Raw genomic sequence first — 27,029 nt, 5'->3', positions numbered from 1 at the left:
TAGCAAGTTTTGCTCAAACTTTTCAAACTTTTGCCATGGCATTAGAACTGGTACACCGTTGTTACTTGTGAAATCAATATGACGGCGCCGTGGGTGATAACTTACAGATTAAGGGGTGGTAATATGATAATAAGATCCCTTTGCAACCCCCCCCCCCCCCCCCCCCATTAAACTACCAAAAGTGCACCTGGTCCTTACACTTTAGACCATGCGCTTAGATCATTAAAATAGGGTCCCTAGTGTGAAAACAGTTTCTGCAAGTTCCAATAAGTACACACTTCTTTAGAATTTTTGACCAGCTGCAGTTTGGCATTGGATGGCCTGGTCTTAATAGTTTCTTCCATGTTTTTCACAGTTGATTTCTCATTGCTTCTTGGAAAGATCAGAGCTTTACCAATGTTTGTATAATCTTTATAATCTTTGGTCCTCCTAACAACTTGATCTTCAAAACAACAGTGTCAGTGACCCCACATATTAAATGCGTTCTTAGGCAGTCAGCTATATTTGAAGCCGTCCAACACAGATAGATTAACAATAAACATGTCATGTTACATTTAAAAAGTACATTTGGTTTGACTTCAGCACAAGGCAATGAGAACAGGAGGGTGTATTTTCTGAAGGCACTATATAATTAAACATGTCTGGGAGCTCCAGCTCGTAAAACAGATTAGTTTAACAGTTTGAAGACTTGGCCACACACATCTTAAAGGGAAAGTGTTGAGTGTATTATTTCTGTATCAATTAGGGGCTGTAAAAGGAATGACAAAAATAACGACTCCTCAAACTCCACCCATCTGCCATTAGCTTTAAAAAAAAACTGCTTTGTAAAATTGCTGTACAAATAAATGTGCCACAAAACCAGATTGTTTACACTCTCTTGAAAATCAACCTGCAAATAACTGTACAGTTGTCTTTGAATATTAGAATGGGATAATAAAATGTATTTTAACCTCAAAACATCTTCCAACATTTTACAAACTTCAACTGTAAACTAAAGACAGAAATAGCCTTTTAAAAAACCTCTCAGTTTACTAGGGGAAAATAAACAACACTTTCGTCTCCCTGAGGAGGTGATTCGACTGAAGTAAATGACTTCATTTGTAGTTGTGCGTTAAAGTGAGGATCAAGGTCGCTGTTGCAGTCAATGATTAAACTAAAAACCACTCTCCAAGCTGAGGTAATGATTGAAGGTGAACGGTAATGACTTACTTTCTTCAGTTTTTGTCCATACAATGAGTCCAGTGTTGTTTTGAACTCCATTGACTTTCATTGTATTGCTTTGATTGGAGTTCAGCTGTTTTCAATGAAGTTACATAGATTTATGTTAAATGTCATAATGTTTGTGGTTTTAACATGATGCTTTGTTTGGTTGAACACCAAGAACAACACAGCAACCGAAGGTGTGAGGTTATTGAGAATTGGGATGTGTTTACTTGTTAAGGCCTGATGAATAGCAAGCAAGGGAGTGTTCAGAAAAAATATTTTGAAATGATTTAGTATTTCAAAATAGTAATTAAGTCAAGCGGAAAGTAAACAGATTAAAGTAGTGCTGGTTCAAAAAGCAAATCATCCATAAACTGGAAATAATTTGAATTAGCTATCTGGTAGGCTAAAGTTTAAAGTGTTTTTAAAACCAGTGCTTTAAACTGGTGGTTGCCACCTTCACCTTCGGTGTAGGGATATGCCGGTATAAATTTTCCTGTTGCGGTTAATTGATAATGCTTTTATCACGGTATGCGGTATTATCACGGTATTGAAATTTCATAATACAGTATAACAGGTTAAATAACTTTTTTTCTTATAGCAAAAATAACTAAACATTTAAAACAACAAAGCAATACAGAAAAATATATAAAAGTTAAATGTTTTACACATTAAAGTGCAAAAGAACTATAAAAAGCAATAGGTATCACTTTACAGTAAGACCTCATTAGTTAACCTTAGTTAATGCATTAACATTCAAGGCAAGGCAAGTTTATTTATAGCACATTTCATACCCGATGGTAATTCAAAGTGCTTTACAGAAAAGAAAATAAAATAAAGTCATGAAGAAAAATAATCACAAAAATAAAACAAGGAATTTAAGAACTTGAAAATGAAAATGATTTAAAAATTGACTTAAAACGAATTTGACAGTTTAAAAATAGAAAATGATTTTACATAATATACAGTGCAATACATAAAATATAGTAATACAGTGTAATCCGTTCGGACATCGCATAGTGCACATTCATTAAGTGCACAGCTAAACAATGAACAATAGCTACATTTACTATAGAAGTTATTCATCTTTGTTAAAAAAAATACAAGTCTTAGTTCATGTTAGCTCATTAAATAACACAGTTGCAACTTTCAATTTTAACAATGTGTTATTAAATATTGGAATACCTAAGATTAATGAATGTTCAGAATAAATTTTTCATTGGCAGTTTATGTTAACTAATGAAGCCGTAATGTAAAGTGTGAATGAACAATAATGATCTTTCAAAACACTTTCAAACAATATCTAGGGCATTTGTAGTCCAGATAAAAAAAAATAAAAAAGAATTTTTGAAGATAAATAGCCTGTTAAGTCTAAATATTTCAGTAGTTGGCTCTGTAATAAACACCATAGGGAAAACACAAATCTGAATGGTTATTTAAAATTATTTAAGTATGGTTTAGAAAGTAACAGCTGCTTTATTTATGGGGTTTACAGGGTAAGGGCTGCATTTAGCACCATCTGCTGTCAGAGAGTGAATGTGTGCATCTGTCACGTGTTCCTCCATGTGCTTCTCATGCGTGCTTGTTTACATCAGAGCGTATGCGCTCTTTCAAGCAGCATACAGCGATGTTGTGCATTTTAAACAGCTGATGGGAATACTTTTCTTAAAATGCATTCCAAATTCTGAATCATTTGTAATGTATATGTATTCACGGTATTTAGAAGTGCCCACGAAAACAATACCGTGCATATTAATCACCGCAATATATCGCAGTATTACCGAATACCAGCACAAATCTACTTCGGTGTAAGTCTATAAGGCATTGACACACAAGACAATGGTCAGTCAGTATTGGGTTGTTGTTGTTTTTGTTGTCGTCCATTGGCCTAGTTTTTGTGGTGTTTTTGATATAGTTGGAACATGGTGGTGGCCCTTCAGCCAAGCCTGCCCATGAGCCAGATCACTGTTGAAAACCAGTACACGAGAAGAAAATCAATCAAACAGCAAAGTCAAGAAGGCAACCTTAAATGTTACCTTCATCTCATAAGTAAAAAATTTCATAGGGATATTGGCAAGACATTTTTACCTAAACATTATTTTGTTTAGAGTTTGTATGGTGTACGTAATCCTAGCTCCTCCGGTTTCCCTTTATGAACAGTGCATACAAACTACTGCCATCTTCTGGTTTGGAGATGCATTTAATGCACCCGATAGTTTGTTGTTGGCATTGTGGTGTTTTGAAGTGCAACTTTTTTAACCACCCGATGTGAGGCAAATCCTAAATTGGCTGCTAGTTCATTTGAGGTTAGGTGTGTCTGGACCTTATGGGATTTTCATTAGGGATGCACGATATTGGATTTTGGCCGATATTCGATATGCCGATATTTTCAAAATAATTTTGGCCGATGCCGATACCGATATCGATATATATACAAATATATACTGATATATTTAAACTTTAATTTTACTGAAGAGAAATCCATGTATCTCTTCTGTACTGATTCTACCATAAATTTATTATTTTACAAATGTAGACAGACATTCACATCTGAAAAACAGGTCAATTATTTCACTTGGAGAATATCGGTTTGGCTCATCGGCAGAAATATTCATATCGGCCGATACCGATAATGGTCATTTTAAGCTTTTATCGGCCGATACCGATATTGTGCCGATATTATCGTGCATCCCTAATTTTCATTTATTTTATCACTTGTCAGGTAAAAATTGTTAAACAGAAAAGTGATATTACAACTGTCCTTAAAAAGTACCACAAATTATATATATTGTAAATGTTGTAGTATAAAAAATAAATCCCTAACAGAGCAGTAGTGACAGCAAACTCTACCAATAGGAGTCCAGTCTAGAGCCTGATCATGAACTCACGATCCAAACATGACTTTTCGCTGTCTATCTATTCCAGTCTTTCTCTGACATTCTTTTCACTTCTCATCTTTTCTTACTTCCCCTATCCTCTGGTGAGACAAGAAAGGTTGTTCAGACTTTTAAACAAGTTTTTTATTTATTTCTGACTTTCTTTTTAGCCAAGTTTGAATTCTAAACTCAGACAGAGTGAATGTTTTTTTTCCCCCTATATCTCTGGTCTGTAGCTTTCCCGCCTCTCTTTAATTGAAGTTTCATTGTCTGCCGTGCTGTAGTTTTCTAACAGAATGAGGTCAGGCTGTATGGAATGAATTATTGTAGGGACTGTTGTTTGGGCTTGGACTGCCACATCTTGCAGCAATTGATCCAGCAACTTCGTGCACACACCCATTTAAAGCTTTCGCTTGGAGTTTTTTCCTTACTTGTTTTTCTTTTCTGCTTCTCTTCTTCACGAGTCATTCACACACATACGTGCACACACACACACCGCTTTTGATTTGTATTTAAAACGCATGCTCGCACGCAGTAGGCAGCGCCCAGTGTGTTGCAACAGATGTTCAAAGGAAACTGAATGACAGCGTTTCTGTAGGCTTATCAGCGTGTTTCCAAGAAGTCAGAATTCATCTCAATTCTCTCTGAACAGACCCTGCTGCGTTTGTGGGTTTTGGGTGGGACTGCTGTTGGAAGGGGCTGCTTGTGATGTCATGAAGACTGCTTAACAGTCGCTGCCCATGTGGCCTACGCTGAAGATTCCCGCGTGAGCCTTGTGCCGCAGTGGCGGCTATAGAAGTGGGTCATGGCATTGCTGATGCGATTGGAAGCGACAAAGCGAGAGGGACAGACTTGCTACCCCACCCCCACACGCTTATCCACGTCGTGCCGCCACACAGAAAAACATCCATGTCAGTTCACTGAGCTAACGTGCACAAATAGCTGATCAGCACAGCAGATTTATTTGATTACTGTGCAGTGTTGTGTCTGAATACAATCGGAACGGACTCCTAACTGAAGAATTGGAGTCTAGGAGACAGTAAACCAAACTACAATATGCTGTAGGTCTACAATGTGTGCTAAAAAGGAGAACGGCACAATGTTTCGACAATCTTTTTTCCTTTTTTAATACTGTAAAGCTGCTTTGACACAATCTGCATTATAAAAAGCGCGATACAAATAACATCGACTTGACTAGAAAGGAATTAAATATACTTTTTACTATGTAAAGGGCAATACTAAACACATACACGCCAAACCAAACAAACACAACCATAAAACAACTATTTAGATTGTTAACTATTAACTATTTAGGCTGGGCGATATATCTAACGATATGATCATGCGCATCTTAATCAGTAAAGCTGCTTCCGTGATCACCGCTAAAATCGCCATCACCTGCTTATAATTGGATTGGCATTTAATAGACAGAGCCGTAGATCGCTGACAAATGACGCAATATCGCGTTCATTATCGCAGATGAATCGCCTTCAATAATGAACGCGATATTGCGTAGCTTGTCAGCGATCTACGGCTCTGTCTATTAAATGCTGATCCATTCAAAAGCAGGTGATGGTGATTTAGCTGTAATCACGGAACCAGATTTACTGACTAGATGCGCATGATCATATCGTTAGATATAGCGCCCAGCCCTACATCCACCTTCATTTACTATGCAGAAATAAACTATTCCATTAAGAAAGCTAGTGCTAAAATTCTGATTCATTTGCCAATATAGATAAATAACTTGAAGAATAATAATGTGCACTAAACTCTAAAAATGTATGCTACAAACCTGTATGTTTATAATTATGATGAATTAAAATAACACAACAAATGCCAGTGTGCAATATGAAGCAACATGAATGACTGTTGTTGTACCATTTAAAATAACTGGAAGCAAATGACATTAAAAATGAGGTGGAAATAACAGTTAATTTTATTCATGTGAACTATTATTTATGGCATTGAATCCTAAAATGTATTCATTTTTAAATGTACTGTATTACTTAAAAGCTGTTTTATTATCAGTTCTGAACAAGTTGATGGAACTGCGTGCTATGTCAATGAGAATTTCATTAAAAAAAAAAAGTGTACTTTTTAGCAATTTGTTGTTGTAGCCCTATTGTATGCTGCACTATATAATGTATATGCAAAACTACAGTGTTAATTTTAAGACAAGCACCGGATGTCAAGTATGAAATTTGAAATTTGAGTCAGAGGTGTTTCTGTGGATGTTGTCCTGTGAGCTGTGTTTTACAGCTAAAGGTCAGCTATGTTGTCCTCACTCCACCTGATCTGATGACTATAGTTGAGTGTGAGTCTCTTGTGTGGCGAGTTATGCTGACAGGAACATTTAGCTGCTTGGAATGATGAAAACTGACTTGCTTTGGGGTAGTGGAGTCATATTTCTAATAGCTGGTCCTGGCTGAAATGATTTTTGGTAGTGGGTGGATCTGGGCTGGTCCAGGGGGTTTGTGTATCAGAGTTGATTCTTAATCGGCTTGGCCCGTACCCATCATCATTCAGTCAGATGAAGTTAGATTAGAGCGTCATTGGGGATTTGCAGCCGCCCTGCACTGCCTCACTGTCCACTGCTAAGGGCTTTACTCAGACATTATCTATTAGGCTAATAACTAGAGCCGCCCATTGTCTACACTATGCCAACACAGTCATGTCTTAAAGTTACTCTTTTATATCAGAGGAAATGTGAACCACATTTTTGCATGGCTTTAATTGTTGCTATTTTCATAACAATTGAACATAAATTCTTGGATTAAATTATTAAAATCAGCCACAAAGGATTTCAGTGCACATAAACATTTCTTGCTTCATAAAGAACTTTTGACTGTAACTGTTTCCTGGCTAACTCAGCACATGTTTTTGCTCTTTGGATAACCAAATTAATCAAATGCATGCATGCTTTAAAAAAGTTAAAATATGTGCTTTATTTCATGGTCTCCATTGTGTCTGTTAGGAAACTCAAGGAGGTCGGAAAGTTGGTCAAATGTAAAATTGCAGTGTAATATATTCTCACACAGGAAATATTTTATGGCAGCGTAAAGTCAAATTTAGTTTGGGCTCCCTAATCTAAGGGCCTGTTGCATTGCTCTTACATGTTTCCATAAACCAGTTGGTCATTTTCAATGAATCGATTAAAAACTATAATTTGACAATTTGTTTTCTTCATTACACAAAAGATTTCCCCTCCGTTTTTGAGTTATATACTGCAGTACAATGGTTTTCATTCACTTCATATGTGACCTTATAATTCAATATTGCTTTTTGATTTTTGTTTTAGTCTTGCATGTTATGAAGTCTGTGATGAGATGAGTTTTCCATGCATTATTTATTGGCGTGAACCTTGTTGCCAGACCAGAATTAAACGAGTAGCATTACACGTTGATTGCTAGTGTCCAAAGTTACTGGCTCGGTACAGACCACATCAAACCATGAATGATGCTTCAAGTCATTTGAATTCTTTGACAGTGAGGAAACAGAAATGATCTCAACTGTGTTATCTGAAGGGAAGCTAATTTTAAGCTTAAAGCACTGTGGGATTAAATTAAAATCACATATGTCTGAGAAATCAAGTAAACTGAATCAGCTGAATCAAAACAAACCCCCAAAATAGATCACAGGCTGTATTCTCAAGTCTTTAATTAAGCTGAAATTTCACCTTGTGAGAGTTAGCGGTCCAAAATATCAAAGGTATATGCATTTTGGGCCAAAGTGACTTCAGAATGCTGCACCTGATGTGCCAATCTTTGTGGTTTAGGGCTGAAAAATAAATTGGGATGGAATTTAACAGCAAAAACCAATTCATTCATTGACAACAGAAAATCACTAGAACTAACACTGCAGTTTTAGTTGTTGTCGTTTTCTCAGTTGATCAAATTTTTGTCTTTGTCTTGCAGATGCATCCTCAAACTACATTCGCCAGCTAGAAACCAAGGTCCGGATTCTAGAAGACAATAACAACAAACTGCTCTCACAAGTAAGGACTTGAAAAATCTCTTGAAAAATGAGTAATCTACATTTACCAATGCCATTGGGTGCCAATATTAGTGGTGGCAGATTGGGGTTACGAAAGAGGCAACCAATCTTTAATTCATGGTGGGTCAAAATGTGTTAAATTGGCACATAGCATCCCCTCCAGCAGGAAGAAGGAGCAGCTTACCGTCACGCCGGGATTGTGTGGGCTTCTCTAAAGCGTCTGTGGCCTCAATTTAACCTCCCTTGTGGAGAATGAGTGGGTTTTACCAACCGAAAGAGCATTTCAAACTCACCTATTTATCCTGAAGGCACCACAATCAATCTGCCTATCACCGAATGTCACAAATGTATTCACCCGCCACCATAGTACAGACATCTACAACAAAACACTTACCGTGAGCCCATCCAGCAGAACAGCATTACAGCCCACTCTCCTCAGCACTTGAATAGGATTTGGCTAGTTCTCTCACCCTCTCCAGCTTGTGTAGATGTGTAGGTAGGAATAAAACGTTCATGTTTGGAAAAACAAGTGAGGGGCAATCCCATCTTCATAGCTTCACAGAGGTTCCTATTGTAAAGCTCACTGTACTCGCAGCTAAAAGGATAGTTTACCTCAAAATCTCAAACTTAACTGTAGTCTGATGACAAGGTTGCGACTACTCTAATAATTGTTGTGAGAATCAGGTCCTCTGTTGATTATTTCTTTAATCAGTCAATAACTGGTCAACTTACCAATGCTGCATTTATTTGATGATTTCTTAATTATCATTACAATTATTTTCAACACTGAAAATGGCTGCATAATATTTCTGGAAACTGTGATACCATTCAAAAGTTTGAGGTAAGATTAAAAAATATATATATACTTTCATTCAGCAAGAACATACTGTGAAATAAATAATTATAAAGAGAAAGTAAAGACATTTATAATGTTACAAAAGAACGGTTTTCAAGAACCATTACTGATAACTGAACATATCAAATGAGCGTTTCTGAAGGATCATGTGACCCTGAAGCCTGGCGTAATGAGCTGATCACAGGGATAAAATAGAAATCAATTATTTTAAATTGTTATAATATGACAGTATTATTTGTATACTTGTAAAATATATTAATGGTAACAATGTTACTGTATTTTTTAACTCATAAAAGCAGCTTTGGTGACCTAGAGACACTTATTTAAAAAAAAAAAAAAAAGTTTAAATCCAGAACAGAAGTGTGCATACTGTCATTTATTTTTGGAAGGAACGTCATTATTATGTAATTATACATTACAGTAGTTATATAATTAAATAATTAGCATGTTAAGACTTTTTAATAATATTTTATGAAAATTAATCTATATCATGTTCTCTTATGTGCTTTGTGTGCCACATCCATTTAAAAAAGGTTGCTATTAGATCTCAGGTTTGCCCTCAGTGACATCAGAACATAAATGAGTCCTGCACTGCTTTGTTGTGGATTCATTAAGCTTGCAATGTACTGCACAAGACATTCCAGATCCCTTTTCACTGTCATTATACATGTAAAAGAGCAGCTAAATCATTTTTAGCATTTAACCTATTGTGTTCATTGGACACATTGGTTCAGAATGACATGGTGATGCTTAAGTGATTGAATTCTCAGTCTCCAGTGAAAATAAAAACACTGTGTGGGCGCTGGAAATACTGACTACAAAGCAGTTCTTATGAAGGCCTTTGTTGGTAACATTCATCACACAGTATTCATAGAAAACAAGCGGAGAGTGTTGGCTTGAAAGAGTCCTTGGATCTGTAATAATTCTCTGTTTTAATGATATATCCTCATAACGTTTCCATTGCCAGTCCCCCTCTGTCTTGCAGTGGATGTGGGTGTACCAGACGGCGGTACACTTAAATTGTTGTGCCTTTTTCGAGGCATATCTATTTGAGTCTCTTTCTCTGAACATGTAGAGCATAGTGCAGGGAACGTCTGAAAGCATTTTATCCCCAGGATGGAAGGCACTTTATAAAGCCATGATTAAAATGCAAGAGAGTGACTTTCTCCCTCTGGTCAAATAAGAGAAAACGGTTTGCACCCATCGCTGCAGGCCTCTGAGAATAAGTGAATTCACTTGAAGCATGATTAATTCAGAGGAGAGCTCAGTCCTTCAGAGAACACTGTCCTGAGCGCACATGAACTGAACTGAACCCTTGATTTCCCAGGATACCTACGCTAAGCTTTTCCTAAAAGCCATTTCCACTGTTGTGATAGATAACACTTTGGTGTACAACTTACTTTAAACCCACATGACCCTGAGAGCGACAGGTCTGTGTTCATGGAAAGGTCCAGAAAGTCTTTATTTTGCGGATGAACTGGTAATAACTGGTCACACACTTGACCATGGACTGAAACTGAAATAGAAGGATAGCTGCAAACAAAGAACATTGTACTTGTATGCACCATTTCGTTTTAACTCGGAGCCCAATAATAGGCTAACATTTTGCATTAGAAGACCTCATGAAATCAGCACAATACATTTTGGGATAGTTCACCCAAAAATGTCAATTACCCTGTGATTTCCTTCGGACAAAATACAATCAGAGTTCTATTGAAAAGCTTCTCCAAGCTTTCTAATGGCAGTGAATTTGGGGTTGATATTTTGAAGCCCCTAAAAAGTGCATCCATCCATCATAAAACACGCCCCACGTGACTCAGGGTGGTTTATAAGTTAACTGGAGCGATGACAGTGTAATCTAGATTATGGTTTATAAAGTATTGAACATGGATATTTTTCTAACACAAACACATCATCACTTCAGAAGGCATGTATCAACCCCCCGGAACAATGTAGGGCACTTTTTATGATGGATGGACGTACTTTTTTGACCTTCAAAATCTCAACCCCCATTCACTGCCATTATAAATCTTGGAGGAGCCAGGATATTTTGTAATATACCTCCAACTGTGTTCATCTGAAAGGTGAAAGTCACATATAGTTAGGATGGCTTGAGGGTGAGTAAATCATGGATTGATTTTCATGACTAGGTGAACTATCCCTTTAATGTCCGAATGGCATTTAAAAGAATATGATTTAATTTTATTACTTTATTTGAAAAATGCTTTGGTCAGTTTTAAGCAAGTAGGCAGAATAAAAGACTCTAAAGCCAGAACCTCCATGAATAAAAACTTTTTTTTTTCTACATTATCTTTGCTTGTAGTAAAATCCACTGGCTTTGTTTACATTAAAGGAAATTCAACAGGCGACTGTAATAATAATTAGTCCTGATTTTAGGTCTCCAACAAAATGTTTGATTTTACACTGAATAATCACAAATCTATGATGACATTTCACAAAATTAAGACGAAAGGATTTGCATTTCATTCAAGTGTCTAAATTTGAGTCTGGTGATATCAGATGGCAATCTAATGTTGAATGTCCTGCAAAACCACACATAAAAAGTCCAAACATTATTATCTGACTAATCAGACCTGTGTTTCCCAAAAGCATCGTAAGTTTAAGTTGATCGTAGCTCCATTGGTTTCAATGGTTTCATTGCTTACGATACTTTTGGGAAACGCAGCCCTGGTTATGATATCTCTTGTGAAGAACATGTTCTTGTATTTGTTTAATCGGTTTGTGAAATGTGTTTTGTGTTCTCCAGCCCTGTAGCCGTTATAGCTTATCAAAGCTGTCCATGAAGGTAATTTTATCAGACATTTGCTCAGTGATGGCTAGCTCTATGTCCTCCTATAGCTGTCTTCTTGCTTGTTCCTTATCTTTACTTTCACATTCTTTGCGACTTCAAAAGCAGGTGTGTATTATGGCATGCTAGGCTAAGCGCTTGTGCTAACATGCTGGGCTGTGCTCGGGGCTTCTGGCGCATGAGCTCATATGCTTGTCCCTCTCTGTTGAAACGTCTTTGCGATCTTATCACTTATTCAAGCAGCACAGGTAGTGCAGCGTCAATTTTTCATGTCTGACAAACTGATGGATGTAAAGATGAATGCGAACATGTTTCAATATTTAATAAACACCCACTTATCTGTCTTGAGCATCGTCCCATAAATTTTCTAAGAAAATGCCCCACTCTGTGTTTTAGCGCTGTCTGTTGTGTTTATATCCAGTCAAATTGCTTAAAGTCATATTCGACTGTCCAAGAAAATAAGGTTAGAATTAATTGTTAATGTTTTTTTTGTTTTTTTTAACCCAGTAACTGACTAGTCTGTTGTTGAGTGACAGGATTGATCATTTCCACTCTGGTAATTACATGTGCGAAACACTTACTTAGTCATATATTTCACTAATTCATTTTTCTGATGTTGTCAGAGCAACAAAACGATCAGGTGAGGAATTTTGGCCCTTTAAACAGGCTACATTCCAGCAGTTCCTGTTGCCTCAGTGATGGAAAAACACAGTCAGTCCACAGGAATCCTGACACTCCCTCAGTGCTTTCAGGTGCATTTGAAAATAAAGATAACATGACTACACATAAGCACTTTTGACTTCTGCCACCCTTTGTATATAATTACATTAAAATTCTTTTAAGTCATCCTTTGGACCCCTGAAATTTGCCAAGGCACTCTGGTGGGCTCTGGGCCCCTGATCAAGAGTCAAATTATACAGTATGTTTGTAAAATAATGAAAATATGTGTTAAAATTAGGGGTGGTAATTTAACACGTTAATTAGATTAATTAATTATGGAGACAAATAACGCGTTCAAATTATTATCGCATTTAACCCTTGCCCCGCCCCAGACCTATGTGGATCATCTGCCATTTCTTAAAGTCAAACAAGTGTCCTCATACAGAATGAAGTTGACTGAAAATGTGAAAATGCGGAGAGTTTATGTGAGGGGTAGGTTTAGGGATGGGGTCAGTTGGAGTAAGGAGAAAAAAAAAACATTACGCCTATAGAATGTCTCCATTCTTCATCAAATTCTGCAGGAAAAAAAAAAAAAAAAAAAATCAGTACATCAGTCCTTGATCAAGGTGTCCTAAATACCATTGATGTTTAGTGGGTGATACAGTATGTTAAGGTTGCAGACGGATGTGAAGTTCATGTCTTCCTTGCTGCCCCCTTAAACACAGTTTCTCTTCTAAAAGAGAGTGACAGAGTTATTTATAGGTCTTTCTTACAGTGATTACATGCATTCAGGGAACATGAAAGCAAGAAATTGAAATGTCATAAGGATCAGTGGTGATTAAAGATGATGCCAGCTGGAGCCCGTGGGTGTCTTTATTATAACAGCATGAAGAGATTCCAGCTCACATTTTGGACAGACAAGAATACTTAAAGGAGGTGCAGGAAATGCTTTGTGGGGGTTTGTTTTGGTCCTGAGCTGAAAGTGCAACAGAACGCAACTTTGAAGTCATACTTCCTATTTCGAAAGTTGATCTGATTTTATCGCAATGTAGGTATGTGTCATTACACAAACAAAAGAAGATATTATGAAGACTGTTGGTAACCACACAGTTGACGGTAGCTGCTGACTTCCACAAAATACTATGAAAGTCAATGGCTACCGTCAACTGCAAGAAACTCATACAGATCTGAAAGAACTTAAGTGACAACTGAAATTACAGATTTATCTTTCTTAGGGTGTACTATCCCTTCAGCTTTTCTCTTCTTTCTTTCATACGGGCTGTGATCTCCAGACTTCTTGCAAACACTTTTTTTCACAACTGTTCCTTGCCACTTTTATTTTCTTTGAGAACAGTAAAGCGTGTTTAGTTCAATGGGATGTTTAATATGCACCGAGTCATAATGCCTCTCTTTCCCTCTCGTGTCACTCGGCAGTCTAATCCAGGAGACCTGCGAGTCCTGCGGAAGGGCATGAACCTCTACCACTCCGAATCACAGCTGTCTTCCCTCCCCCAGAGGCAGGAGGCCCTACTGAATGTGAGTGACCCTCAGAAACTCTACAAACAAATCAATCCAACCATATTTTAGAAAATTCATTTGCCGTATTTTTCATTTCGTCTGAAATTTGTTGCGACTAATATTACAAAGCGATTTTGTCCTATAATGCAAATTGAGACAAAAGTGCGCACATATATTTGAAATGATAGATTTCTAGTTTTGCTTTAAATACATTTTTTTTAGCTGTTTATAACATTTGTATTATATTATATTAAAGTTTGTTTTATACTCATTTTAAAAGTGTAATTTAAATTTTAAGGATTTTTTTCGTGGAGTGAAGGGAACTCCAATATTTATAGTGTTTACAATATTTGTAAATTATTAGTTTTGTTAACACTTTAGTATAGGGACCAATTCTCACTATTAAAGGTACAGTTTGTAGGACCTGCCACTAGAGGGCGCACTATCAAAACAATAACAATCGCGTGGTTTGATGACACTAAGAAGGAGCATGGGATGATGGGATTTGTTGTCTTCCACCCAACCGCTGATGGCCATCAATCAGACGGAAAGATTAATCCTGGATTTAACGCGAGTTCAACAATTTGCGCGAGTAGATTACATACAAAGTCAATGCAAAGACACGATCAGACACGATCGATCAGACGCGTCCCCACACGGGTCTAGAAACGCGATGCCCCGCATTTGGCGTGTATGCCCCATAATACTAATCTTGTTGATCGTTATAATAGCATACGTTTTCTGTAAGGATACGACTCAAAACAACTCACATATCGAGTAATACACAAGCGAGATCGGCATCTCTTTCTAGTTGAAGTTTGTCGCAAAGCTTCTTCTGCATTTGTCCGACACTGTTGTCATGTGGTTTCTACGTCAGTAAAGGCGGTAACAAAGGGTAACTAACGTCATTAGATTCATAGCCATGCTACATACTCAGATATAGTAGGTGGCGGTATGCACCAGATTAGACATGGTTGCAAAAGAAGAAGAAGAAGAACTAATGTCATTAACAGGCGGCTGCACCGGCCTGTGTCTTTGTTTAGAATGGGAATTTTCTCATGATTTACAAGTAGTTGAAAACATTAGAGATATTGTTAGTAATCAGCTGGGCAAAATATATAACACTAGCCTAGTGGTTTTTGGATATTTTACTGCAAATATCTTACAAATTTAACTAATCACTTATTAGCATGCCCATTATTAACATATTGTCTGTTTATTACTTAAAAGCATATAATTCTGCATGACCATATTCTACATCCCTACCTAAAGTTAATTACTAATTTACTAACTATTATTAAGCAGTAAATAGGAGTTTATTGAGACAAAGGTTATAGTTAATGGTATGTTAATGGCGAGAATTGGACCTAAAAATAAAGTGTGACCATTCAGTGTTTTACCTAATTTCTGTGACCTACATCGATGCAACTTTCTTTTTTCTTTTTTTCCCCAGAAAATAAGGTAATGCAATCTTTAAATATATATATACTAATAATTAGTCAAGTCAGTTTACATATCTGCATACGCTTGATATAATAAAAGTCCTGCTGGACAGTGATGGGATTCTGTTTAATGATAAACAAACTTTTTGACATTTGTCTCAAATGTTTTCAGATACTTTTGTCGGTAAATATTTATATTGTTTAATTCAGTTAATTAATCAGCATGTATAATCATTAAGTTAATTCGTAATTCAATTTGTAATCAGTTGACAGCCCGATAAAAAAATAAAGAAGAAGCAGCTCAAACTAGATATCATGGGATATTATTCCAATATGAAAGCTTAGCCTAATCAGTTTAGCTCTATTCAGCAACAATGTGGGGAAAAGGAGATCCTTGGTGCATTAAATCTTTCATCTGGTATAGACTGCTATAGGCTTTTCCTGTACAGACCTGGAGGCACTTGTCCTACCTTTGAAAACTTTTCCTTTCATTTTCCCTTGGAAAATTAACAGACCTACTGAAAATACGATGAATGAATAAATGGAAAAGCAAATGCGCCTTTGAACGTGTAGCCTTCAGCCAGTGCACAGGAAGTCTCACCACCGTGTGTTTCATGTTGCATGCTTGCTTGAGAACCTTGCCATCGTCAGCCGAAAGTCTTTACAGCATTAATGCAGAGCTTGAATTGAAATTCCTTCAATTGTTTTGACTCAGCATCTCCTTTGAGAAAACAGGTCAAGTGCCAGTTTATTTTAGTTGACCTTTCATGTTTTATAGCTTTTTGGTGTCACTTCGTAGCAGTGAACAAAGGCATCAGACATTACCATCACATGTTGTTTTGTGTGTAAAATTAGCCAATGATAAATAGTTAAAGACAGTTTGCTTTAATTACTATTTTATTACATAAGCAGTTAATTTGTTCACATTTTATTTGATGAAAATATCATTGGTCACACTTTATTTTCCCAAATCATCAACTTTGACGTAAACTCCTAATTTCCTGCTTATTACTAGTCAGTAAGATTTAAGTATTGGGTAGGATTAGGGATGTTTAATACGGTCATGTAGAACATGTGCTTTATAAGTAAATTTTATAAGTATTTATAAATATTTTATTAATAGGCATGATAATAAACTTGTTACTAGTGAGAATTGGTCCCTATACTAAACTGTTACATTTTTATTTGACTACCTAAAAAAAATTTATAAATAAAAATAATAAAAAAACACCAGTACAACAGACCAAATTTTAATGAAATCTTTTAACATGTCGAGGTGTATTAATTTACATGATAGACATATAGAAGATTTATGAATATAATTATCATACAACATTGGCTGTTTTATTAATTGCATGTGGCAAGTATACAGAAGTACTGGCTTTTTAGAAATGAGTTTGAGTGCATTAAGAGACTTAGTTTTTCACGATTTAGAGACTTGTAGTAATACTGCATAATGTAGATCATAAAATGTTGATTTTGTGAATATAGCTGATAAATCTCACGCAATACCAAACATAAATCTCTCTGTTACCAAAATGATGTTCCATTCATTCGTTTGCATTTTCTTCTTCTTAAACCATTTTTAATGCTTAGTTCTTGCAGTGTTATTTTTTATTGTCATATTTTTATCAAGAGTTGGGTTTACTTGAATTCATTGAATTGTCTCTTCCCCATTACATTCTGTCATCATTATCATAATCCAGAACTCTTTGTTGACAATCTGACAACTGAAATTCACTTTCAAATTACTTGATGACACTTACATTGAAAAGTACATAATTTTCCACGTATTAGAACCATGCAAATTGTGTTTAATCCCAGTTTTGCTGTCTAAGAGTTGACACTATAGTCTGTCCTCTTAGTCAGCACTTATTAGTCTAAACAGAGTGGGAATTGTCTTTCTTTAACCATTTATATAAAGGATTTCTGCATGGTGTTTCAATGGGAACCATCTCAAATTATGGAGAGTTCTTCCTTCCAGAAGCTTTGATTGATAAGATCTCTTACGAAAGACTTGGAGAGGTGTATTCAATGCTTTTTAGGCCACCACCAAGTGTTTTTTAAATGGGGTGTTTTGCAGTCATCATCAGTATGAATGTATGCGGATCATGTCCGGCTCTCTTCATGCGGTATGAATGATTAAACACAACCAGGGGTTTTTGTCCTCCGCAGCTGTCTGGGCTGCTGTGTGCGATGTTGAGCAAAGATGAATGTTTTAGATGGAATGTAGTTTTCATTATGAATGATCCTCATATCTCGGAGTTAAGACAGATCATTATCAATGATGAATTACTTGATGTATCACCAATGAGAACAGGACTGCATGATGATATTGTATATGAGCTGGTTTGTTTTTTGGTGCACGATGATCTACCTGTCAGGGATCTGGGAAGGAGGACCGAACTGCAGTGAGATAACAAGGTTTTATTGACAAGACAGACCTATACAAGAGGTAGTGAAGTGCACAACAGATCTCACAACAGGAACACAATAAACAGAACAGCTAACACAAAAGGGTACGGTGCACTATAAATAGGGAGGAAAATACATGAGGGACAGGTGAGCACAATTAGACCAACTACGGTAACAAGAGGGTGTGGTAAAGAGGAAACAAGGAGGAGGGGCTAAAGGAGCACATGGCCGAGAAAGTAACTAACAAGGCCATGCACTGACACTAGACACAAGAAACAAACATAAAACAAAGTGACAGTGCAAAACCCTGACACTACTAGCTCAGCTAGTTACCTGATAGCTGCTAATCTAAAAAGCTAAGCTAAGATGGTGATGGGAAAATATTTTTTAGGAGAGTCATCTTGGCTTTTATGTACATGAATGGGCAATCATCAAATTTCTACTAAACTCTTGGTAACATTTACTGTCCTTCCGCTGGTTGACCATTTAAACCAAACTGGACCCACTAATGACCAGTTATAAACCAGCTGCTATGTTTCAATGGTTTGAGGTGATGTTTTCAGCAGGATGTTTTTATGTTTTTAACTTAGCTTTTAAAACAAGGCGTAGGTTTGGTTTGAAAAGTGGTTACAGGGAGGCAGGAGACACCCCTGCAATTATAATTTTTCAACAAACCAGCAATTAAATCAGTGAGTCACAGAACCTGGATCATATTTAGAAAACTTTTTTGTGTGTGTTAATATTACATCTTTACTGTCACTTTTGATCAATTTAATTCACCCTTGCTGAATAAAAGTATTAATTTCTTTCAAAAAAACATAAATAAAAAATCTTACTGACTGAGTAGTGTATACTTCCATAATACTATATTCCCCAAAAATGTCCTAGTATATTTGGCAGGAGCAAACTAACATGTGTTTTCCTCTACAGGGGACTGGAAGGCTACAGACCAGTGAGTCTTCTCCTTCCACCGGGTTTGTCTCATCTGTACAGAAACCTGAAGCTGTGGTTCATGCCATGAAGGTACACACATTTTCACACACATTATCAAATGTAGCTTTTTCATCAAAACGTTGAACAAAACAGGTTACAATTGATAAAACAGCAGATATACTGTTCAAAACTAATCTTTTAAACTAGTGCTGTCAAACAATTAATTACATGCAAAATAAAAGTTGTTGGTTATGTATAGTATATGTATGTGTATTGTGTTTATTTATATATATATATATACACACACACACACACACGCGCGCACACACACATTCATTATATATTTGGAAAATATGTATATACATTTATAAATGTATATTATTATATGTTATATATAAACAACATATTTTTCTTAAATAATTTAACGTTAAATGTCAAATAATTCCATCCATCCATCCATCATCTTCCGCTTATCCGGGGCCGGGTCGCGGGGGCAACAGTCTAAGCAGAGACGCCCAGACTTCCCTCTCCCTAGCCACTTCTTCCAGCTCTTCCGGGGGGACCCCAGGCGTTCCCAGGCCAGCCGGGAGACATAGTCCCTCCAGCGTGTCCTAGGTCTTCCCCGGGGTCTCCTCCCGGTGAGACGTGCCTGGAACACCTCCCTGGGAAGGCGTCCAGGAGGCATCCGAAATAGATGCCCGAGCCACCTCAGCTGGCTCCTCTCGATGTGGAGGAGCAACGGCTCTACTCTGAGCTCCTCCCGAGTGACCGAGCTTCTCACCCTATCTCTAAGGGCGCGCCCAGCCACCCGACGGAGAAAACTCATTTCGGCCGCCTGTATCCGGGATCTTGTCCTTTCGGTCATGACCCACAGCTCATGACCATAGGTGAGAGTAGGAACGTAGATTGACCGGTAAATCGAGAGCTTTGCTTTACAGCTCAGCTCCTTCTTCACCACGACAGACCGGTACAGCGACCGCATTACTGCAGAAGCTGCACCGATCCGTCTGTCAATCTCACGATCCATCCTTCCCTCACTCGTGAACAAGACTCCAAGATACCTGAACTCCTGCACTTGAGGCAGGAACTCTCCACCAACCTGAAGTGGGCAATCCACCCTTTTCCGACTGAGAACCATGGCCTCGGACTTGGAGGTGCTGATTCTCATCCCAGCCGATACACACTCAGCTGCAAACCGTCCCAATGCACACTGAAGGTCCTGGTCTGAGGATGCCAACACGGCAACATCATCCGCAAAAAGCAGCGATGAAATCGTATGGTCCCCAAACCGGACACTCTCCGGCCCTTGGCTGCGCCTAGAAATTCTGTCCATAAAAATTATGAACAGAACCGGTGACAAAGGGCAGCCCTGCCGGAGTCCAACATGCACCGGGAACAGGTCTGACTTACTGCCGGCAATGCGAACCAAGCTCTTGCTCCGGTCGTACAGGGACCGAACAGCCCTAAGTAGGGAGCCGTCGACCCCATACTCCGGAGCACCCTCGGAGCACCCTCCACAGGATGTCGCGAGGAACACGGTCGAATGCCTTCTCCAAGTCCACAAAACACATGTGGACTGGTTGGGCAAACTCCCATGAACCCTCCAGCACCCTGGAAAGGGTATAGAGCTGGTCCAGTGTTCCACGACCGGGACGAAAACCACACTGTTCCTCCTGAATCCGAGGTTCCACTATCGGCCGAATTCTCCTCTCCAGTACCCTGGCATAGACTTTCCCAGGGAGGCTGAGAAGTGTGATCCCCCTATAGTTGGAACACACTCTCCGGTCCCCCTTCTTGAAAAGAGGGACCACCACCCCGGTCTGCCAGTCCAGAGGTACTGTCCCCAACCGCCATGCGATGTTGCAGAGGCGTGCCAGCCAAGACAGCCCCACAACATCCAGAGACTTGAGGTACTCGGGGCGGATCTCGTCCACCCCCGGTGCCTTGCCACCGAGGAGCTTTTTAACTACCTCGATGACTTCAGCCCGGGTGATGGACGAGTGCTCCTCCGAGTCCCCAGCCACTGCTTCCTCAACGGAAAGTGAGGTCAACAGGTGCCCATCTCTACTGTAAACAGTGTTGGTAGGGCACTGCTTCCCCCTCCTGAGGCGTCGAACAGTTTGCCAGAATCTCTTCGAGGCCAACCGATAGTCTTTCTCCATGGCCTCACCGAACTCCTCCCAGTCCCGAGTTTTTGCCTCCACGACTAACCGGGCTGCAGTCCGCTTGGCCTGCCGGTACCTGTCAGCTGCCTCCGGAGTCCCACAAGCCATCCAGGCCCGATAGGACTCCTTCTTCAGCTTGACAGCATCCCTTACTTCCGGTGTCCACCACCGGGTTCGGGGATTGCCGCCTCGACAGGCACCGGAGACCTTACGGCCACAGCTCCGAGCAGCCGCAGCGACAATGGAGGTGGAGAACATGGTCCACTCGGACTCAATATCTCCAGACTCCCTCGGGATCCGGTCGAAGCTCTGCCGGAGGTGGGAGTTGAAGATCTCTCTGACAGGGGGCTCGGCCAAACGTTCCCAACAGACCCTCACAGTACGTTTGGGTCTGCCGAGTCTGTCCAGCTTCCTCCCCCGCCATCGGATCCAACTCACCACCAGGTGGTGATCAGTTGACAGCTCCGCCCCTCTCTTCACCCGAGTGTCCAAGACATATGGCCGAAGGTCTAATGACATGACCACAAAGTCGATCATCGACCTCCGGCCAAGGGTGTCCTGGTGCCACGTGCACTGATGGACACCCTTATGTTTGAACATGGTGTTCGTTATGGACAAACCGTGGTTAGCACAGAAATCCAATAACAGAACACCGCTCGGGTTCAGGTCAGGGGGGCCGTTCCTCCCAATCACGCCCCTCCAGGTGTCACTGTCACTGCCCACGTGAGCGTTGAAGTCCCCCAGTAGAACGACGGAGTCTCCAGTCGGAGCACTTTCCAGCACCCCTCCCAGAGACTCCAAGAAGGCCGGGTAGTCCGCACTGCCGTTCGGCCCGTAGGCACAAACGACAGTGAGAGACCTATCCCCGACTCGAAGGCGCAGGGAAGCGACCCTCTCGTTCACCGGGGTAAACTCCAACACATGGCGGCTGAGCTGGGGGGCTATTAGCAAACCCACTCCAGCCCTCCGCCTCTCACCATGGGCAACTCCAGAGTGGTAGAGAGTCCAGCCTCTCTCAAGAACTGTCGTTCCAGAGCCCAAGCTGTGCGTTGAGGTGAGCCCGACTATCTCTAGTCGGTACCTCTCGACCTCCCGCACAAGCTCAGGCTCCTTCCCCACCAACGAGGTGACATTCCACGTCCCTAAAGCCAGATTCCGTGTCCAGAGATCGGGTCGTCGGGGGTCTCGCCTACGACTGTCGCCCGATCCACTATGCACCGGCCCCTTACGCTCCCTCCTGCAGGTGGTGAGCCCACAGGAGGGTGGCCCCACGTCACTCCTTCGGGCTAAGCCCGGCCGGACCCCATGGGGGAAGGCCCGGCCACCAGGCGCTCGCATACGAGCCCCAACCCCGGGCCTGGCTCCAGGGTGAGGCCCCGGCTGCGCCATGCCGGGCGACGTCACGGTCCTTGATTTTAATTTTGCCATAAGGGGTTTTGTGAACTGTTCTTAGTCTGGCCCGTCACCAAGGACCTGTTTGCCTTGGGAGACCCTACCAGGAGCATATAGCCCCAGACAACATAGCTCCCAGGATCATTCGGGTACTCAAACCTCTCCACCACGATAAGGTGACAGTTCAAGGAGAGGATGTCAAATAATACTAATTTAAAACTACTATTTTGGGGGAGAAATGGCAGTTTTACAGTACAGTATAACTGTTTGAGCTGGTTTTTAAATATTGTCTTGACCATGTACTGTATTAACAGGTTCAGGAGGTCCGTGATAATCTGGACAAGCAGCTTCCAGAAGAAAGTGAAGAAGACCTGAGTGAGAAAGAGAAAGCCATAGTGCGAGAGATGTGCAACGTGAGTATTTATTTTTGCGAAGTCTGTCATGCTATGTAAAACACATTGTGCACGATCCAAAAATGTGATGCCCCATCCACTCAGTTGACCCTTTGTTAGTTCAGCTTTAGAACAATGGCAGATAAAATGCATTACAATATCACACTTCATTTCCAAAAATGTCACACTGATCACGTAAATGTCTGGTTAGTTTATGGAACATTTGGTAAAGCTTCGCTTCACGAGGAAGTGTCACCAAGTGGGTGTAGATCATGATAGTTTGATCTGTTTGTTGGGCCCCTCAGTGGAATTTGGGAATGAAGAAATCCAGCTCTGAGCACAATTACACCTCTGTCCTTCTCACCTGGAAACACCTGGCCTGTTCAACACCATTGTGAACTCTGCTCATATGAGTTCTTGATGGATGTTTTGGCTGTTTTCCACTTTCTATGCTAAATACGCCAATTGAATAACAGTTCAATAATAGTTGGTAATTTGCACTCCTCTTGATAGATTGCACTGGTCTTTCATTTGCACAATGTTAGTAGACCAACAGAACTTCCCACTCCCATCAATGCTTTTTTGGGATTGTGGTCTCACACTAATTTGTAAATCTGGCCCTAAGATTTAAAGACTTGCGAAATGTAATCTTTTAATTCAAATCTGAAAATGGTATTCCATCTACTGACTGTACCATTATTGTTTTTGTTATTTAAACAAAATATTACAGAACATACTAAATGAATTGGTTCATTCATAAGTATAGATTCTACATTGTAAGTATAGGTTTTAAATAAGAAACCTGAACACTGAAAATGCAAGCAGCTTATAAGATGCAGGTTTTGCACTGACAGAAGGATGGCAGGTATGTTTTTTTGACTTGGTCCCATTGTGTTCAGGTGGTGTGGCGAAAGCTGGGTGACGCAGCAGGATCAAAGCCGTCCATCCGACAGCAGCTCTCTGGGAATCAGTTCAAAGGTCAGCTCTAACACATGAGGAACATCTCTCCTGTTCAGCCACCATTAAACTCCAGCAGCACCAAACTGAGAGACACAAACGTTTCTGTCCACTACCATCATCCATGTCAAATAATTTGGTGTCTGACAATTGCCATTAACATTGGGCCGCTACACTCCAATTTTCAGTTAATCTGTAAACAAGCAATAATCCACCTTGAAATGAAATTTTTTGACTGTTAATTATATTTTTTCTTTATTGATGAAATCGATCTGGTATGAATTTACCAACTCTGGACTGCTCAGTTGACAATTACCCAACGGTCAATTTGACCGAATTTAGATTTAGAGAAGAAACACTGAAAGGACAGTGTGGTTTGGGACTGGACCCATGAAGTGTTTACTACTGGCAGCTAGTGATGTTCAGTCAGATTTCCTCTTTTTTGTTTTGTTTTACCTCATAATATTGTTTTTACAAACCAGTGATGTAAGAAAACTCATTATTGTTTGCCTTCACCCTTTTTGACAAAGTCGTGTCCACCGAACTGTGGTTCACTCCTTTCAGAGTGATACCAGATCATGCTCACTCACTCCACTGTGTTCTGGTACCCTTCCTGTGCAGGTAATCTACACTAATGACTCTGAAAGACGATGTAAGATATGTACAAAAAAACACTTTATTATGTTGTCTTTTTAAGTGTTTTTACTTTTTCTAGAAGCTGTTTTAATAAGTTCCAACTTTACAGCGTCTGGGGTTTCTTAACAGTGCAACAATTTTTGATCAATGCAACTCAGACACAAAAGCAGCACAAAACATGCTGAATTAGATTTTTCCCTCTTCCTGTATGAAAAAAAGGCGGTCACAACTGAAAATCATTGTATTTGAACATTTAAGATGTCAGATTTTAAAACGGTGTGCTGTGCATGCTAGACAATCACATCTCTCAGGTCTAGGGAAATGGCAAGTATACAGTACATCATGTCTGAAACAGTAGTTTCAGTTGTCCTTTTCCAGCCTTTTTAAGTCCTCGGTTGACCCGTTAACAGTCACGACTGATGCATTGGAAGAAATAATTGTGCTAACCTAATGTTTTAAAGGTCTATGCTGTCTTTTTCACCACTAGGAGTTTATCTAGATGAATGTCCTTTCTCATGATTCTAGTAAAAAAAAAAAAAAAAACATGCAATGCTCCACTTTGACCTCCACATGAATGCATGACAGATGATGTCAATGGGGTCAAAGTTTAAATTAAAGCAGCTTTGTGTCTCAAAAAGTAGACAAGTCCATCAATGTCTCCTGCCCCGACTAAATATTTCAGTCCATGAAGGAAAACTGTGCATCAAGTTTCATGGACGTTTAAGTAGTTGTTGCAGGGGGATTCTCTGTCACTGTCAGTTACTATGATTATAGTTTGTTTTGGATGAACAATGATCACAGGCCCTCATGGAATCCATTAGAAGTTCTGCATATTTCCCATCCCCTGCTTGTTCATCTATTATATATTTCGGCTAGTTTAATAATGCTTTCGGTTACCAAAAAGCACTTTCAGCACCATATCTTATGTGTTATCCTCACATTTTCCCTCAGAAGTCTGAACTATTGAAGAACTATAGTTACCATTAAACTTAATTAGTGATCAAGGTCTGGATATAGCAATAGGCATTCAGTTCATTTAAATGCATGTCAGCAATAGTTTAATGTATGTGAGTCTCTTTTTCCTGATATTCTTTTCAATGTCAAATAAACCGCTCAGCTCATGCCTGTAAATGAAATACTATGGCTGTGTTCAGAATGCAAAAAAGAAATGGTATGTAAAACAGCACACATTTTTCAACCATAAACAGTAGCATTGACATTTAAAAAGTCTAGAAATATTTCATGTTCAAATAAATTGCAACTAATTCAGTTCGATCTTCATACTGACGATGGAAGGTCGAGCATATGTTGTATGCTGCATTTAGTTGTATTCCGAACATAGCCAAAAGATGTAATTGTAAATGGGTGACAGCTAAAGAAAGAGTTTAAACATGAATTAACCAGAGGTGTTTTCTTTATTAGTAAGAGTGCATTCGATTGGCTGGCAATGAGTTTTGACCCACCTGTTACAAACATGAGAAGTTGCTATTGTTGTTAATGAAAGGAACTGCAAGCAGATCCGAAGCGGTCTTAACACAAAGCCATGATTTTTCGGGGATGATATTATTTGGCATGTGCTGCCTCTTTTGTGCATGGGGTTTTATTTTGAACCTATGCACCTACTCCCTGTTTTGTTTTATTGTGTAAAGCCTCTGAGGTTTATCCTGTCTTCAGTGTTAATAGCTGCGAGCATGACCGCAGGATACATTTTATGGTAAAGATGTAAAGAAAAAAGGTGTACAAAGTGAACCAAACAATTCTGTCAATAAACAATCTATTGCTTTATGTCGTCACATTTATTTTTATAGCACTTTATACTGATTGTTTTAAAGCAGCTTTATAGCAATGAACAGGAGAATAAGTTGTAACAGATGTTACAAACTTAATCAATTATAAAACAACATAAATATCTATTTCATTGCATCCCTGTTTCTATTTAGCTCAGTTTAGTTCAGTGTTGGTTTAATTACATTTTGAAACATACATCCTTCATATAAATAAAACGTATCATATTCGGAGCTATATTTCGGAGCTATATTAGTGTGGGTCCCAACTTTATGGCCTACATAAAGCCCAATTCCAGTAAACATGCCAAGTCAAGTCACCATTATTTATGTAGTTTTTTTGTTTGTTTGTTTGTTTGGTTTCATCTTTAAAATGCAGATTGTGTCAAAGCTGCTTCGCAAAATGCAAAATAATAAAATAAAGGTTGAGAATTGTGCCCCCTAATGGTAATGAAGGGAATTACTCCTGTTTACTACAATCATTTCATCTCATCGACAACCTCACAATATAAAATCTGAATCAGTGTATTGTGATACCTCTTTTATTTATAATATACATGAATACTTATCTTTACATGCAATACGCTTAGTAAACGCATACATTTTAAAATAAAATAAAAAATATATAATTTACAGCAATGCACTCAAGACATTCCATGCGATTTAAATCTTGTAAGCGCATTTTATTTAGTACAAAAATAAGTCATTTGAGCTTGTAAAGTTTTCTAGCTGCAGGGCTTGTTTGTATTTTGTATGTGTGGAGGTTCATGTCACACAATCGAATATCAATATGGAAAAGACAGAACATGTTTTCTGAAAAAGTATTTAATATTTTAAGCGAACAAAATAGAAAGTTTGATCATTTAGAATAAAATAAATAAGAATAAAACTTAAACACTAATACATTTTATACGATGACACCATTACCATTACAAAATGTAATGTTGTTTACTAGTGTATTTCAAGTTTTAATAAAGTATTAATTTTAGAAATGT

At 38.9% G+C, this 27,029-nt stretch overlaps 1 protein-coding gene across 2 annotated transcripts in view; it reads left to right on the top strand.

Annotated features, from left to right (window-relative positions):
- LOC113121256 (coiled-coil domain-containing protein 85C-B) overlaps positions 1 to 26,035 on the top strand; it is a 41,288-nt gene extending 15,253 nt beyond the window's left edge. Inside the window, exons 2-7 of one of the 2 annotated variants that reach the window (XM_026291575.1) lie at positions 7,997 to 8,076; positions 11,699 to 11,737; positions 13,835 to 13,936; positions 18,706 to 18,798; positions 22,580 to 22,678; positions 23,557 to 26,035. In XM_026291575.1, the coding sequence (XP_026147360.1) occupies positions 7,997 to 8,076; positions 11,699 to 11,737; positions 13,835 to 13,936; positions 18,706 to 18,798; positions 22,580 to 22,678; positions 23,557 to 23,646 (503 nt within the window). In that variant the 3' untranslated portion in view covers positions 23,647 to 26,035. The remainder of the gene's footprint in view (positions 1 to 7,996; positions 8,077 to 11,698; positions 11,738 to 13,834; positions 13,937 to 18,705; positions 18,799 to 22,579; positions 22,679 to 23,556) is intronic. The other variant, XM_026291576.1, reaches the window with a different exon arrangement.
- Positions 26,036 to 27,029: the final 994 nt, after the last annotated feature.

Source organism: Carassius auratus, chromosome 20 (genome assembly GCF_003368295.1).
Source record: "Carassius auratus strain Wakin chromosome 20, ASM336829v1, whole genome shotgun sequence".
Lineage (NCBI taxonomy): Eukaryota > Metazoa > Chordata > Actinopteri > Cypriniformes > Cyprinidae > Carassius > Carassius auratus.
The sequence above is the reverse complement of the archived record's forward strand: the minus strand, read 5'-3'. Positions and strand labels throughout refer to the sequence as shown.